This window comes from Podarcis tiliguerta (assembly GCF_965153285.1).
Source record: "Podarcis tiliguerta genome assembly, chromosome: 16".
Taxonomy (NCBI): domain Eukaryota; kingdom Metazoa; phylum Chordata; class Lepidosauria; order Squamata; family Lacertidae; genus Podarcis; species Podarcis tiliguerta.
The window spans coordinates 30,369,433-30,386,427 of NC_139549.1; the positions used below are offsets into that span (position 1 = coordinate 30,369,433).

The 16,995-nt window shown below is 44.5% G+C and overlaps 2 protein-coding genes across 2 annotated transcripts in view; one reads left to right on the forward strand and one right to left on the reverse strand.

Annotated features, from left to right (window-relative positions):
• HIRA (histone cell cycle regulator) overlaps positions 1–16,995 on the reverse strand; it is a 378,609-nt gene that overhangs the window by 206,076 nt on the left and 155,538 nt on the right. The gene's annotated exons all lie outside the window — the stretch shown is intronic.
• The window catches only part of LOC310666847 (septin-2), a 63,750-nt gene that overhangs the window by 27,107 nt on the left and 19,648 nt on the right, over positions 1–16,995 (forward strand). Inside the window, exons 8-11 of the mRNA XM_083418350.1 lie at positions 2,536–2,637; positions 3,045–3,190; positions 5,838–5,921; positions 9,778–9,835. Of these exons, the coding sequence (XP_083274476.1) occupies positions 2,536–2,637; positions 3,045–3,190; positions 5,838–5,921; positions 9,778–9,835 (390 nt within the window). The remainder of the gene's footprint in view (positions 1–2,535; positions 2,638–3,044; positions 3,191–5,837; positions 5,922–9,777; positions 9,836–16,995) is intronic.

A 16,995-nucleotide genomic window follows, 5' to 3' on the forward strand; every position in this document is an offset into this window, starting at 1 on the left:
TGGTTTTTTCCCGCCATTGTTCCTCTTTTATCGCTAAGATCTCTGCCCAGAGAAATGGGCTTTCTTGTTCCGTGCTTCTGGTGAAAGGCGAGCTGCAATGCCACCCTGCATTGGGACTGACTTTCTGTTGTGTAGCAAATGCTAGAGATGCTGTGCCTTTAAAACCAAGCTGTGTCAGGCATGCCTCCTTAAGGAAGTACCGAGATTTGCATAGAGAATACGTTTCATTCTCCAGTGTGTTGGGTTTTTGGGTGGACTGGGCCTGGATGTTGTTGTCTACCTATCTCATTTAATGATTGACGGTGCGGAAGGCCGTAGAGCAACTCCATTGCTTTCCCTTTCTTTGAAGTCTTTCTTGGGGAACTTTTTTAGTGCTTGGATTGACCACTGACCCCTTCCGTTCTTAATATCCCATTCTGGCTGAATGGGCTGCTTCAGAGCATCAGATGTACCATATTCGGCCCATCACCCCTGCTTCATCTCTTTACCTGTGCACTGGTGTTGATGCTTCTGTAGTGGTGCATTTAAAGCACAGTTTCCCATTCGAATGAGGAAACTGTGGCTTAATCTCTGATTACTAACCAGGGATATATATCTAGAATCTGATCCCAGTTAGTAAGTCAAAATTAAACCAGAGATTCTGGAAACTGGTTTGCACAAACCACAATAGAAACAACACCATGCTGGTATGGAGAAGGGAGCATGTGGGCAGGCTACTTGTTCTCAGCTTAGTAAATAATGGCTTATTAATTCAAGGTAGTGTTGTCTGAGGGACACGGGTGGCGCTGTGGTCTAAACCACAGAGCCTAGGGCTTGCCGATTGGAAGGTCGGCAGTTCGAATTCCCATGACGGGGTGAGCTCCTGTTGTTCGGTTCCAGCTTCTGCCAACCTAGCAGTTCGAAAGCACGTCAAGTGCAAGTAGATAAATAGGTACCGCTCTGGCGGGAAGGTAAACGGCATTTCCATGTGCTGCTCTGGTTCGCCAGAAGCGGCTTAGTTATGCTGGCCACATGACCCGGAAGCTGTCTGCGGACAAACGCTGGCTCCCTCGGCCTATAGAGCGAGATGAGTGACTGGACCTAATGGTCAGGGGTACCTTTACCTTTACCTTTTAGTGTTGTCTGAACAAGAACTACTTGCCTTTCACAAGTCAGGATTTTCTCTGGAGGTCTTGGGGTTTTCTCTCCAGAAGCCCAGTTCCTTCAAAATCATGCCTTTGGGAGGCTTGCTGGATTTTGCACAACTGAAAATTATCTTAGTCTTTTGGGTTCTGTGCAAGAGGAAACGCCAATTCATAATTTTGTTAAGCTCCAAAGTGAGTCAAGATTACTTCCCCTCCCAAATAACAGCTGCATTTTGCAGTGCTAAACCAAATCATTCCCTGTTGCAAAATTATTTTTTCATTATTTTTTTACCAAACACTCCCCGCTCCCCAATAACAAGCTAAATAATCAATAACTCTTAACTATTTTTCTGTCTAGGGATAGTGTTTAAACAGTAACTTCATATTGCAATCTAGTGGCATTTGCTAGTAGAAGCAATCAATTTAATCACCACGAAGGAGTGTAAGAAAAATGGAAGAATAGGTCAGTGCTTTAGGAACAAATCCCTTAATAGCTGAAATAATGCAAACTCTGGGGTTTGAGTGGCAACAACATAAGAATACAATTTATTATTAATGGTAATCATTTCATTTATGTCACACCTTTCTCTCCAAGGAACACAAGGTGGTGTACACGGTTTCCCCTCTTCTAATTCACTGTATTTTTCACCCCATAAGACGCACCTGACCATAAGATGCACCTAGTTTTTAGAGGAGGAAAACAAGAAAAAAATATATTCTGAACGAAACAGTGGATGTATGATTTTTGTGGTTCATGCTGTGGCCACAGACATGTGATCTGATGGTGAATTTGGGGTAACCCAATGCAAAAATCTTGAGGATCCATGTGAATCCGTGCTTTGTAACCACGTTTTTGCGCCATTTTTTTTGCGCAACAGTGGGTGCGTGATTTTGCTTTAGTTTTCTTGTTTCCCCCCTTTGCAAGTTTGCTGTCTTTACCTCTACCCTCCCAGGCAGCCTCCTTTATCTCTAGCGTCCCATATCTCTCTCCCCAATCGGCAAACGATCAACGGCTTTGTTACAACACCCACTTCCCGCTTTCAAAAAAAAAAGCATGATCTGCTTTTTGCCCCTGGGCAATTCGGCTCCAAGGACCACACATTCGCTCCATAAGATGAACAGACATTTCCCCTTACTTTTTTAGGAAGAAAAAAGTGCGTCTTATGGAGCGAAAAATACGGTAATCCCAAAAACAACACCTTGAGATAGGTTAGACTGAGAGTGAGTGACTGGCCCAAGGTAACCCAGGGAGATTCATACCTGGGCGAGGATTTGAACCCTGGTCTCCCAGATCCAAGTCTCAACACACTGCACCACCGCAGGCTCTCAGAATTCATGTATGTACATCTAATGTAGAATGTAACTAAAAATCGCCCCTGCGTTTTTGTCTCATGCTTGCCTGCACCCGTAGGTTTTAGATGAGATTTCTGAACATGGCATAAGGATTTACCAATTACCTGATGCAGATTCTGATGAGGACGAGGAATTCAAAGAACAGACCCGAGTTCTGAAGGTGGGTTCAACATCAACAGGTGCTAAATTAGGCATTCGTCTAACTTAAATATATGCCTGACGTAGGTGTTATTTTTGCTACAATTTTTGCATACAGGAAGGCATATTGACTTCCCATTTTTGCAGTTGAAATAATACCCTTGCCAACATCTCACAACTCCAGTTTCTGAGCCTGTATCCGAAATTACCTTTACCTTTGCAAAAAAGGTAATATATCAATGTTGTTGTTTTTTTAAAAAGCTACCCATGAGTTCAAAGTTTGCACTTCAGCATAAATGAAAGTGGAGATTTCTGTGGAATGTTGTGCCAAAACGTTTGAACAGTCAGGGTATTAAGTGGCAAGTTGACTCGTACCATCGGCATTATTCATCGATGATCTTATAAAATGGAATTTATTGACTCATCTAGGCTAGCATTCCTTTTGCTGTGATTGGGTCCAACCAACTTATTGAAGTGAAAGGGAAAAAGATCAGAGGTCGCCTGTATCCCTGGGGAGTGGTGGAAGTCGAGAATCCGGAGCACAATGATTTCCTGAAGTTACGCACCATGCTGGTGTAAGTAAGAGCCCCTTATTTAGTCTTAAACTACAGGCATCTCTAACAAAATGTGTTTGTCAGAGAGAGATGCCTCTTTGTCCATACTGTCCACAAAAACATGTTCGCCTCCTTAGCTGCGTGGTTCATGTGAGAGCTCTGCTTCTTTCTTTATACTGAAACTGCTTTTGTCTTTTGTTTCTTGGCTAAATAATCAATAAAAATATGCTGTTAGGAAATAGGTGGCTTGCTTAAAATCTGGCTTGCTTTAATTGGAATGTACCATATTTGGAAGCAGAAATCCCTAAAGGAATTTAAATTGGAAATGTCAGGATGTTTCAGAATTCATCTTGATCATATTGCAGCTCTGATTGGCAAGGGGGGTTCTTGGAATCTGAGTTATTTCAGTATTTGCTTTTGCAAGAGATTGAAGTTGATTTTAGTTTTATTCTGCAATGCGTATCTGTTCTGAATCATAGCCACAAGATATGTTATAGCTTCCTTGTCAATGTACAGATCTCTCTCTCTCACCCCTCCGTACATGCACACGCACCTCGACTAATGCATGTTATCTCCTCTAACAATGCAATTGCACCAAAAAAGATTTGAAACAAGTCAAGCGGAGCATTCCTTGCAGCAAGTGCTGAGAAACTAAATATAGTAAAATTCCAGGAATATGTTAGGGTTGATAATCCCAAAAGTGCTACTTAGCTGTGTGACTCTTAATAATGTCTGAGTTATTCCTTCTGGGGTAATTCCATTAATCAGGCTTTGTGGGTTACAGCAATTTTGTGGCATTTGATTCCATTACACATCCTTGGCTTGGTAAAGTTCCAGTCAAAGATTTCCCCCTGCTGGATTCTTTCCATGTCACATGTGACTTTCACCTTTGAAGCCACAGTGATAGTGAAGACTATTTCTGCAAGTAAGGTGGAGGTCAGATGCTGTATTTTATTGTGTCTGTAGGTCAAGTGAAAAGGCTGACTTGATGGAAGAGTACAGTGGTACCTCGCAAGACGAATGCCTCGCAAGATGAAAAACTCGCAAGACGAAAGAGTTTTTTGTTTTTTGAGTTGCTTCGCAAGACGAATTTCCCTATGGGCTTGCTTCGCAAGACGAAAACGTCTTGCGCCTTTTTCTTAAAACCGTCAATGCATTCCTATGGGAAACCGTCAATGCATTTCCTATGGGAAACCGTGCTTCGCAAGACGAAAAATTCACAAGAAGAAAAAACTCACAGAACGAATTAATTTCGTCTTGCGAGGCACCACTGTACATTCACTTTACATGCTACTGGTCCCCCACACTCCCGTCTTCATTCACATATGACACTTTCCAGGCTAGGAAGCTCCTCTTAGCACCACATTTAAGAAAACATCCCAGATAGATATTTTTCTAAAGCAGGTGGACCTGTGCGAAGCTTACCAATATGTAGCACCGCAGTAGGGAATTGTTGAGGATGTGGGTTGTAGGAACAGAATACTGGCTGTTTTTACTTGAAGTTTGGAACAGGTTAAAATTTAAATTAAGCTTATGGATCTTGTCATTGAAAAGACAGAAAATATAGCATTTCAGTTATTATGGGTTAGTAAAAATGGAGAAAACCATTCATTCATTCATTGAATTTCTATACCACCCTATCCCTGCAGGGCTCAGGGCAGTTCAGAGAATAAACAATGGATTGGGGGGAACATAGGAGGCTGCCTTATATTGAATCTGACCATTGGTCTGCCTAGCTTAGTATTATCTGCACTGACGGCCAATGGCTCTCCAAGGGTTCAGACACGGAGTCTTCCCCACCTTTAAACAGTCACTGCTTCCACAAAGTATCCTGGCAAAGGTTGTTTTAGGATGCTGAGAGTTGTTAGGAGAGACCCCTGTTCCCCTAACAGAGTTCCTTGGGAAGAGGGATTGATTGTGAAACCACTCTGGGAATTGTAGTTCGGTGAGGGGAATAGGGGTGTCTTCTAACAAATCTCAAACACTTTACAGACTGCAATTCTCAGCATTCTTTGACAGAAGCAGTGACTCTGTTGCGGTATAATAGGACTTTAAACATACGGTGTGGAGAGTATGGGCCTGAAACAAGATTTTTCTCTTTATTTTTTTAAATAGTGGTTGAATTTTCTATTCTTAGCCCAAATTTATGTATTTGTGGGCTCCTCAATTGTTTTTGTTGAGTTGTGGGTTGCCTGTTTATAACTTCATTCTGTTTTTATTGCATATATAAATTTCCTTGCACGTGGATTTCAGGTACAGTCGTACCTTGGAAGTCGAATGGAATCTGTTCCGGAAGTCCGTTCGACTTCCAAAATGTTCGAAAACTAAAGCACGGCTTCTGATTGGGTGCAGGAAGCTCCAGCAGCCAATCGGAAGCCACGGAAGCCTTGTCGGACATTCGGCTTCCAAAGAAGGTTTGAAAACCGGAACACTCACTTCTGGGTTTTGATCGTTCTGGAGCCGATTTGTTTGGGAGCCAAGGCGTTTGAGAGCCAAGGTACGGCTGTACTTTGGCCAAGAAGTGGCATGAAAAAAAGCATTGGCATGAATCATGTCTGTAAAGGCTGTGATGCTGCTTTTTATCCAGTTAAGAGATGAACCTAACTTAATAAAATTTGACTTGGGAGCTCCTGGCAAAGGAAGTTAAAAGCTGTGTTTCTCGTTTCAGGACCCACATGCAGGATCTTCAAGAAGTGACTCAAGATTTGCACTACGAAAACTTCCGGTCAGAGAGGCTAAAACGCACCGGCAAGTGAGTCTCTCTCTTGAGTTGTGCTTTCTCCCTTATGACTCTGCCCAGCCTTGCTCTTAAAAGTAGCTTCAGAAACAACCCCCTCCCCAACTCCTGTATCTGCTGATCTCATTCTCGTAACCTCTCCCTTCCTTTTCCTAGCCTGAAAACACACACGGAAACCAAGGGGAAGGGGCTCCTGTTTTAAATTGCTTCCTCTGTGTTAATTAACAGGAAGAAACCACTGATCCAGCTAGGATGGAGTGTGTGTGTGTGTGTGCGTCTGCATGCAAGCTCCAGAAAGTATACCAGCTAAGGGCTTTGTGAAATATGACATCTCTCTCCCCCACCCAGTATTCGTTCAGTAATTGATGTAATCTTTGGGTTGTATCCAAACTTGTCTTGTTTCCGCAAGAACTGTAGCTTGCTCAATGGAGAGTCCACTCCCATGCACCCCCCAGATCTGTCCTGGGGATTCCCCTGATCCTCTGGAGGTGTCTTTAGGTATTTGCAAATGGGTCAACCTTGTTGGATGCAACCCTTTATTCTTAAGTTGCCCATCTGACTTGGGCCGTTTAGATAGATATGGGGAATGTGCATACAAACATTGAAATCTGCCTTATACTACGTCAGGCTGTTTGTTCATCTAGCCGTATTATGCCTGTTCTGTCCGGCGGCAGCTCTCCAGACCAAAATCTTCTCCCAGTGCTGCTCCCTGAGATCCATAATCTAGGATTGTGGCACACTGTAGCTCTGTAGTACAGCATATGCTTTTCATACAGAGAGTCCCAGGCTCAGCCACTGGAATCTCCAGTTAAAATGGATCGGGTAGCTGGATATGGGAAAGCCTGAGTCCCTAGAGAACTGTTGCCATTGTAGACAATAGGTGACAGTTAATCTGACCTGGTATAAGACTGCTTCTGGTGTTTTAAACTACCGTATTTTTCACTCTATAAGACGCACCAGACCACAAGACGCACCTAGTTTTTGGAGGAGGAAAACAAGAAAAAAAATATTCTGAATCTCAGAAGCCAGAACAGCAAGAGGGATTGCTGCGCAGTGAAAGCAGCAATCCCTCTTGCTGTTCTGGCGTCTGTGCTAGCTGCGCAGCCTGCATTCGCTCCAGAAGACGCACACACATTTCCCCTTACTTTTTAGGAGGGAAAAAGTGAGTCTTATAGAGCAAAAAATACGGTAAATATTTTAAGGACTGAGCCTTCTGCATCCAATGCTGTTGCCCCTTCCCTGTCTCATGCGTAGATCTCATAGCAATTCCTATACGTCTTGCACATATCTCGTATAATTTAAAACAGCATGGGCAGATGGTCACAGTGGACCGTGTTCAAGAGTCCCTATTTGCAGACTGCACTGGAAAGGCAAAGGGCTGTTTTCACACATGTTCATCTATTGATGTCAAGTTGAGATCTGTGTGCCTGAATGAACCAGCCCCAAACCAAATCAAACACCATATGGACAGAACTTTTAAATGCCCTCTCAAATGCAGCGTGTTCAATGCTGTTATAACTCACTAATTCAGCTGTGGCTTGTTGAGTGCCGAGGAATCAGTCAAGTGGTGTTCATGCCTGTAAGGCTTGACTCTTTTTTTAAAAAATAAAAATAAAAATATTTATTAGAAGTTTGGAAATTACAGAAAAAAGAAGTAGAAGAAACAATAAAAAGTTTAACAAAACATACATTACAATTACAATAAAAAGGCAATACAACAATACCAAAAAAAGAAAAAAAACAAGAAAAAAAACCCACAACACACTAAACACACACATCCAATATTCCATATCTTTACCTTTCATTAACTTGTTTCATTGACCTCCTCACACCTCCCTTTTTTGTATTCTATTTCAATTAACTATTTCAGCAAATTCTTTCCATCTTTCTCAATTTTTGTTCTATAATTTATCTTAACGGTCTAACCTTAAATTTTTCATTTTGTCCCGTTATCAGTCCACTTTTACTTAATTCTTTATTACATTTCTGCTAAGACCATATAACTTCATTCCAGCATCCTTCTAACATTCATTAATTTTACAATGTTTTTGTAGATAAGCTTTAAATTTTTTCCAATCTTCTTCCACCGACTCTTCTCCCTGGTCTCGGCTTCTGCCAGTCATTTCTGCCAGTTCCATGGAATGGAATGCCAGTTCCATGCCAGTTCCATGAAGTTGTTCCATCAACTTCATCTGCCGAGGCTTGACTCTTCAACCTTCAGAAATGTGCAGTGGTACCTCGGGTTACATACGCTTCAGCTTACATATGCTTCAGGTTACAGACTCTGCTAACCCAGAGATATTACCTTGGGTTAAGAACTTTGCTTCAGGATGAGAACAGAAATCGTGTTCCGCGGCACAGTGGCAGCAGGAGGGCCCATTAGCTAAAGTGGTGCTTCAGGTTAAGAACAGTTTCAGGTTAAGAACGGACCTCTGGAACGAATTAAGTATGCAACCAGAGGTACTACTGTAGTCCAATGATTCTTGATTGAGAATGTCCCAGCTTCCTTCTCTCTGTGTTAATTTTATATAACCAGGCAAATTATCTTGGCTAAAAATGTCTTAATTCCTCTTCCTGATGCCACTCTAAACTCACTTCAGTCCCTCTGTGTGAATATTGTGCCCTTGACCATTCTGTTTTTAGTGTGTGAATCTTTTCTGTTCGTGTTGTGCCTTTCCTGACAAAAAAACTTGTTTCTCTTTGATATCGCTCGGCGCGAGAGTGCAGAAATATTTCTAGTTAAGGAAATGACTGTGTGTGTCTGGGCTGGTTCTTTGTTTTATAACTTGGTGCCATAGGGTGTGGGTAGGGGGGTAGGCAGAGGAAATGGCTCCACTGAAGTGTAGGACAGAATTAGGGTGTAAAAATCCAGGAAATTCCTTATACAAAACAAGAGTGAAGAATGAGAAGGTGACAGCTGCAAGGCTGCCTGGGCTTGAGAAAAGTGCAGAAAGGCACTTCCTCCTTTGCATTTTTGGAGAAGGGTTACAATATGGAAACTCGGGTCAAATCATTGTCTGAATTCTAATTGGTTACATCTACAGCAGTCGGTAGGGACGCGGGTGGCGCTGTGGGTTAAAGCCTCAGCGCCTAGGGCTTGCCGATCGAAAGGTCGGCGGTTCGAATCCCCGCGATGGGGTGCGCTCCCGTTGTTCGGTCCCAGCACCTGCCAACCTAGCAGTTCGAAAGCACTCCCGGGTGCAAGTAGATAAATAGGGACCGCTTACTAGCGGGAAGGTAAACGGCGTTTCCGTGTGCGGCTCTGGCTCGCCAGAGCAGCGATGTCACGCTGGCCACGTGACCCAGAAGTGTCTCCGGACAGCGCTGGCCCCCGGCCTCTTAAGTGAGATGGGCGCACAACCCTAGAGTCTGTCAAGACTGGCCCGTACGGGCAGGGGTACCTTTACCTTTACCTTTTACAGCAGTCGGTAAATGAATAAAACAGTTGCCCTGAAGCAAAAAAAGCATATTTCTTTGCTTTTTAGATCAGATGTTGCCAGACTCCCAACTTGCATCAGCCTCAACCAGCACGGCCAGTGATCTGGGATGTTGAAAGTTATAGTCTAACAACATCCCTGTTTTTAGATAATGCAGGGCTTAATCCCAGAAGAGACGTTCCCACCTGTAAAGGAGGAAATGCCTCTTCTAAGACGGTTTTTGCCACCTGCATATTTGTAAGAACTTGCATTGAAAACACGTATTTTTTTAAAAAAATCTGTCTGATTAAAGGAGCTAGGTTTCTTTTCCAGCTGAACAAATTATTTTTAATAAAACCAATTTGTCTAGTTGGCTGCATTATGTTTCTGCTCAAGATCTGAACCCTTGTCCTTTAGCACCTGTGATGCTAATGTGCATTTCTTGTACCCGACAGGCCTGTTGAAGAAGAAGTTGTGGACAAAGACAGGATCCTCCAGCAGAAGGAGGCTGAGGTAAGCTTGCGAGCAAAACTAAGTTAACATCTCATTAGCAGCGAGGCGCTCGGCTGAATTAATGACATTCTGAATGAGTGCAAATAAAAATAAATCCATTTGAGTACAATCCTTATTTCTGGCGTCAGAAGAGCCCTGTTGGATCGGACCAGAGGCCCATCTTGGTCTCGGATCCTGTTGTCATAGTGGCCAACCAGATGCTTCCGGGAGGTCCAGAAACAGAACTTGAGCACCATAGTCCTCTTTCAACTGGTATTCAGAGGCACATTATTTACTTAAAAGCATTTATATACGCTTAATACTTTGAATGGGACGTGGGTGGCGCTGTGGGTTAAACCACAGCGCCTAGGACTTGCCGATCAGAAGGCCGGCGGTTCGAATCCCCACAAATATTTAGCTTCTACTTCTTACTGCTTCTTCTCTACAACCCCTAACCCTCAAGGCATTCAGAGCATGCTTCCTCACACTCTGTGCCTCCCATTTTTAATCCACAACCGCTAGTGGTGACTGGTGCCCACTGGGAGTGGGGGGGCAGGAAGCCCAACAATAAGTTGAGCGTGAGCCAATGGGATGTGGAACCGATTCAACCTAGTTTTGTCCCCCTTCTCCTTCCAGCGATTCCCCTCACAGAGCTACACTTCCCAGAGTGGTTTAACAAGCAGAGAGCCTAGGACTTGCCAATCAGAAGGTTGGCAGTTTGAATCCCTGCGACGGGGTGAGCTCCCATTGTTCGGTCCCTGCTCCTGCCAACCTAGCAGTTTGAAAGCATGTCAGAGTGCAAGTAGCTAAATAGGTACCACTCTGGCAGGAAGGTAAACGGCGTTTCCGTGCGCTGCTCTGGTTCGCCAGAAGCGGCTTAGTCATGCTGGCCACATGACCCGGAAGCTGTACGCCAGCTCCCTCGGCCAATAAAGCGAGATGAGTGCCGCAACCCCAGAGTCGGTCACGACTGGACCTAATGGTCAGGGGTCCCTTTACCTTTTAATACTTTGAATAACTCTAAGAGGCATACAGTCTAAAAAAAAAGAAACTATATATCACAAAAAAAACCAAAGCACAACCTGAAACCAGTAAAACAGCATTATATAAAAAGACACACACCAGCACATACAAATGAATGAATTTGTCTCCTGCCCTTTTAAAGCCATCCAGCTTGGTGGCCATCGACACACCTTGTGGAAGTGAACCTCACAGTTACAACTATGTGCTCTATGAAGACGTTCTTCCTGTTGCCTGTCCTGAAGGGCCCTCTCTTCTGCTTTATTGGATCATCCCCTAATTTTAGTCCTGTGAGTGAGGGCCTACCTGCTTTCTTCACACCACTCCTATTTTAACACACCTGTGTCACGTCCGCCTCCCTGCACCTTATTCAGCTTTTTTTTCTAATATGAAAAGCTGCAAATGTTGCACCTCTTTTTTCACAAGGGAGCTGCAGTCTCTCAATCGTTTTGGTTGTCCTTTGCAGCATCTTTTCCAGCTCTATGATGTACTTTTCCTAGTGCAGCCACCAGGTCTGTGCACGGTATCCCATATCCTTGCCCGCTCCAAAAGTGTGGCCCACTGTATATGATTCCACTTCTGTTTGATAGCTAAACATCTGGCGCCCACTGCTGGCTGCTTCTACTTGTCACAGCCATCTGTCTGTTCCCCACCTTACTTCAAATATGTAAATCCTTCCACATCGGAAGCTAGCATGTTAGCAGAGAAAAAGTCTTGCAGTCCAGATTAATTTTTGACATGCTAGTCCCCCCCCCCCTGTAGGAATCCACCCCTTTCTCCCCACCCCTGACCCCCAACAAGGTGTGGGAACATTTTATCAGGGTGAAGTGGTTAGGCCTAGATTCAGGTTTGAGAACGAGGCCTAAGACAAATTTGTTAATACCTATGTTTCGGTGAAGTTGGCCTCCAGTTAATCAGTGGGGAAGCCTTTGTTTTATCTATACAGTGGTACCTTGGGTTACATATGCTTCAGGTTACATACGCTTCAGGTTACAGACTCCGCTAACCCAGAAATAGTACCTCAGGTTAAGAACTTTGCTTCAGGATGAGAACAGAAATCGTGCTCTGGTGGCGCGGCGGCAGCGGGAGGCCCCATTAGCTAAAGTGGTGCTTCAGGTTAAGAACAGTTTCAGGTTAAGAACGGACCTCCGGAACGAATTAAGTACTTAACCCGAGGTACCACTGTAGTTGATTAGGATTTTCACATTGTTACAATAAAATATTGCAGTCCCCTATTACCTGTCCGCCTCCCAGTTCCTCTACCTCCCTCAGCCCTTGCGTGTGTGTCCCCCTCCCTTTTTAATCACAGCTTTTCCATGTTGGTTGTTCATTGTTTGGCATGTCAGGCTTGCATGCTCAGATAAGGGTTAGTGCCATTTTGGGGTCCCAGATGAACAACCATTATTACATCTGAGACATCTCCCTCCCTGCATTGTCCCTCCCACTGCTTCTGGTTGTGTAGGTATTAGTTCCAAAACTGCACTCCAAATTTCTTGGAAGCTTGGCTTCTTGCGTAGTTTACGGAGCAGGATTTTGTCAAGGGCCACTAATGAGAGCCAGTGTGGTGTAGTGGTTAAGAGCGGTGGACTCGTAATCTGGGGAACCGGGTTCGATTCCCCGCTCCTCCACATGTAGCTGCTGGGTGACCTTGGGCTAGTTACACCTCTTTGAAGTCTCTCAGCCCCATTCATCTCACAGAGTGTTTGTTGTGGGGGAGGAAGGGAAAGGAGAATGTTAGCCGATTTGAGACTCCTTCGGGTAGTGATAAAGCGGGATATCAAATCCAAACTCTTCTTCTTCTTCTTCTTCTTCTTCTTCTTCTTCTTCTTCTTCTTCTTCTTCTTCTTCTCATGGCAGGAGGTCTTGTAGGAGGAAGCCTTTGTAAACTGGAAGAGTGTTGGCTCTTATTTTCTTTTGAGCCTGCTAGCTTCCCCTGAACCATGTAATGTTTGTTTGTATCACATTTAATCCCGCCATTCCTCATAGTTGCTCAAGGTGATGCAGATGGTTCTTCGTTCCCTCCCCCTCTGTCTGCACAGCAGCCCTGTGGGGTAGATTAGACCAAGATTGGCCCAAGGTGACCTAGTGAACTTCATGGTCGCCAGAGGCGCTGAACCTGAGTATCTCTGGTTCCAGTCCAACACTAAGCATTACACCACTTTGGCTGTCCACACATAGGGGCGTCAGTGCTGATTCTGAAATGTGGAAGAGGCTAGAAGCTTTTTCCTTGGGTGGATTTCTCAAAAAGTCTTTGCCAAGAGTTTGACTTCTGAGCGGAGTCTGAGTCTTGGCTGAACGTAGCAGCTGTTAGCTTAACCTACCACGCAAGATGCCGTGATAATATTGATGTTGACTCTCCTCTTTCCTGCTGAGTTTCCCTGTTCCAGGGTATTTGGCAACTGTCAGCAAAACAACAGAGAAGCAAACCACCCGTCCTTTTCCCCTCTTGAACTCTCCCGAATGTATTTCCAAGCCTCTTTGTTGTATAAATATAAAATGTACAATGAAACATGATGAGCGTATTAAGAATGCACATTTAATGTGCAAATGCAGAATGGGAGGACGTTTGGCGAGATGGACAGCTCCCTTATCCTGTTTCTACAGCTACCCACTAGTGCAGACAGCGAGCAGCTTCCCCACATGGGTGGGGAATCTGTGGCCCTCCTAATGTTGCTGGGCTGCCATCTCTTCATCAACTCCATCTAGCATGGCCAGTGGTCAGGAATGATGGGAGTGCTGGTCTAGCAAGATCTGGAGGGTTACAGGCCTCCCATTCTTGGGTTAGTAGGCACAACACCCACTTTCCCAAAAGTTTCATTATGAAAACTAAAACTGAAAGCAAGCAGACTTAATAATAATAATAATAATAATAATAATAATAATAATAATTTATTATTTGTACCCCGCCCATGTGGCTGGGTTTCCCCAGCCACTCAGGGCGGCTTCCAACAAAGATGAAAAATACACTACAATGTCACATATTAAAAACATCCCTGAACAGGGCTCCCTTCAGATGTCTTCTGAATGTCAGGTAGTTGTTTATCGCTTTGACATCTGATGGGAGGGCGTTCCACAGGGCGGGCGCCACTACCAAGAAGGCCCTCTGCCTGGTTCCCTGTAACTTCGCTTCTTGCATTGAGGGAACCGCCAGAAGGCCCTCGGAGCTGGACCTCAGTGTCCGGGCAGAACGATGGGGGTGGAGACACTCTTTCAGATATACTGGACCGAGGCCGTTTAGGGCTTTAAAGGTCAGCACCAACACTTTGAATTGTGCTCAAAGCCTTATACTTTGAGCCTTATACGTACTGGGAGCCTTATGGTTGGAATGTCGTGTATAATTATGTGTGGACAAATCGGGGCTGGGGAACTGGATCTGGGCAGCACCCAAGGATCTGTATTGCTCACACCTCCCGCAGAACAAGTTTGATAGGTAAGCAAGTCTGCTTCCCTGTCAATTGTGACACAAGGTGACCCGTTTTTGCATAGTGTCGTGCACCACGCAAGCAATGAAGTATCAAAGCCCGCAAGTAATCTTGCGGTACCTTTAAGGGACTAGCAAATTTATTGTGGCGAAAGCTTTTGGAAGCTGAAGAACATCATGACTGCCATCGCGCTGCCCACTTGTGATTCCTAGCAATATTTAGAGGCTATTTGCTTCCGACATTGGAAGTAGAACATAGCTATAATGGCTAGTAGCTCTTGATAGCCTTCTTCTCCATTGGATTTGTCTAATCCCCTATTTGGTTAATTTGCCACTTTGGTGGCTAACACTACTTCTGTTCCTAACCTTGGTTGCAAACACTGGATTGAAGCAGACGCAAGTCTCGTTTTTTAAGTCCACTTCATGAATAGTTGTCCTAAACTGGCAGGTAGGCACTCACCCGGGTACCCAGAAATATCAGTGTAAGTAGTGAAGTTGGCTCTCGAATTTTGGAATTGTTAGGAAGCCATTAACCATGGTTTCCAATCTGCGCGTAATGGGAAACCGTGGTCAGCTGCTGCTTTGTGGTGTGCTGCTCCATTGCAGAGTGACAGCAATGGAGTGGCATATGGGTGCATGCTACTCATGTATATCCTGCCTTATTAGCCAGGATTCCGTTGCAGGAATGAGGCCAGTGCATTTTTCTTTTCGGAAGGGATTAAGTGACCTCCTCTGTGCCTTAGTTTTGGATTTATATACAAATATACGTTGAAGGCTTTTGGCTGTATTTGGAGGGTGAGCTCCTTGTGAGATAGGCCTGCCATAAACAGCTGCTGTTTTAAAGTTGGGAAGGATTGGACAGATATTGCAAGAAAACAAATGTTTGTTGAATTCCTGTTGTCTGTCATTTCTGTTAAGGACCGAAGAGGCTTTGCTTAGTCTTGTGTAGATAAGGTGGCACGAAATCTCTTTATCTCCAAAGCAGTCTGCTGAGGAGTCGAGTTGGGGGAGGACTGGGGGGGTTAGGGGGCAAACCAGAGGAAATGGGCTTACATTCTTTGGCCTTTGCTGAGAACACAAACATCAATTTCCCTTTCTGTTTTTACATTCTGAGCAGTAATGATGCTTGAAGTTCTATTTACAGATTTGCAAGGTTTACATAACCTCGGGGGGTGGGGGATGAAGTCTTGGGCAGGTGCCAGGTCCACCATTATCAAGACATCACTTCTGCTAAATAATCATTATGGATTTTATCAAAGGACACTGTGCTTGGCTGGTTGGAGCCATTAATCTCTTGCCTGCTTTCTTCGACCGTGTTGCAAGATCATTTCGGACATGTGTACATTTATTTTTTGCCCTCCCACCAGCAGCTGGCTTTTGTTTTCGGAACTGCCTTTTTTATGCCTTTTCTCCAGATACAAAACTAGTTGTGTCTGCAAAGAAGGATATTCATAGGGAGACTTGATAGAGTTGACTACCCTTCTGCAGATCTCAAGATGCCATCAAGCACATTTCTGCTATCCTCCTTTGGTCACTTTAAGAAGGATATTTGAGCTTCAAATAGAAATACGACAAGCTGTGTGTGTTGCATTTCGTGGCCTGTTTACAATCTTATTCTATATATACATGCTGAGTTACTTTGCATGACGCTGTTAACCAAATCCTGGTTTAGCAAGTGCACACAAGTGTGTGGGCTCTGGGACAGGAGTCCCCCCCACCCCCCCGGACCTCCTTACTGCTAGGTTTAGCTAAGCCAAAGATTGGCTTTATTCAAGCCAGTTCTCAGAGTTAAGATGGCTCCTCAGTGGCAACCAGTGGTGCCTGGTGTCTATTTGGTACTGGCAGGGTGACCAACAGTAGGAGGAACCAGAGCATGAATGGGTATAGCTAGAGTCAATGACAAGCAGAGCCAACTCATTCTGGTTTTGTTGTCATCTACCTCAATGCTGAGTTCTACAAGGGCTGAGACTGAGGAGGAGGAGGAAGCAGGTGTTGGCATACTGAGGGCAGACTAAGGTTAGTGGTGCAGTGCCCCAGTCACCCTATGGACTAGCCTCCACTGCTAACCATGAGATGTCACCAATGTTTGTTTTAGATCCATGCCTCCATCAGTGTGGATGCCAGTCCACAAAAGCTTCTGTTACTGTAGACCTGTTAGTCTTCACTGTGCCATAGGATGCTATGTCTACTGTCCTTGTGTCTTACAATCAGTCTACTGTCCTTGTGTTACAAACAATTAGCCTCCTTGTGTGTTACAATTAGTCTCTTCCCCCGCCCCCAACAAAAAATTAATAGGGTTGTTTGTTTATGTCTGATTGAACGTTAAGTGTTGAAAATCCTTGTGTGTGTTAGCCATTCCCATGGCTTCTCTAAGGTTCCACTTTACCGCTGTTCGGATCTGCACCTTTTGTAGGGAGACTCTCCACATCAGTGCTTCTCTGCCCCTCCCTTTAGGCCCATTACAGATGTGCTTCAAATGGTCTTTTCATCCACATTACCAGAGACAGAGCAGCTCTTCTAGGTGAAGCCCTACCAACATTTTTGGGGGGTGTTTTTGTGTGCACGCACCATGGCACCACACATGTTGGCGTGTTCACCTGTTAGATCATACACTTGTTAGGTAAGCTTTCCCCAAGCTGGTGCCTTCCAGGTGTTTGCCCTCCAGCTCCCATCAGCTGCAGCTGGTATGGCCAGTGGCCAGGGGTGATGATGGAAATTGTAGTTGAGGAACGTGGGGAGA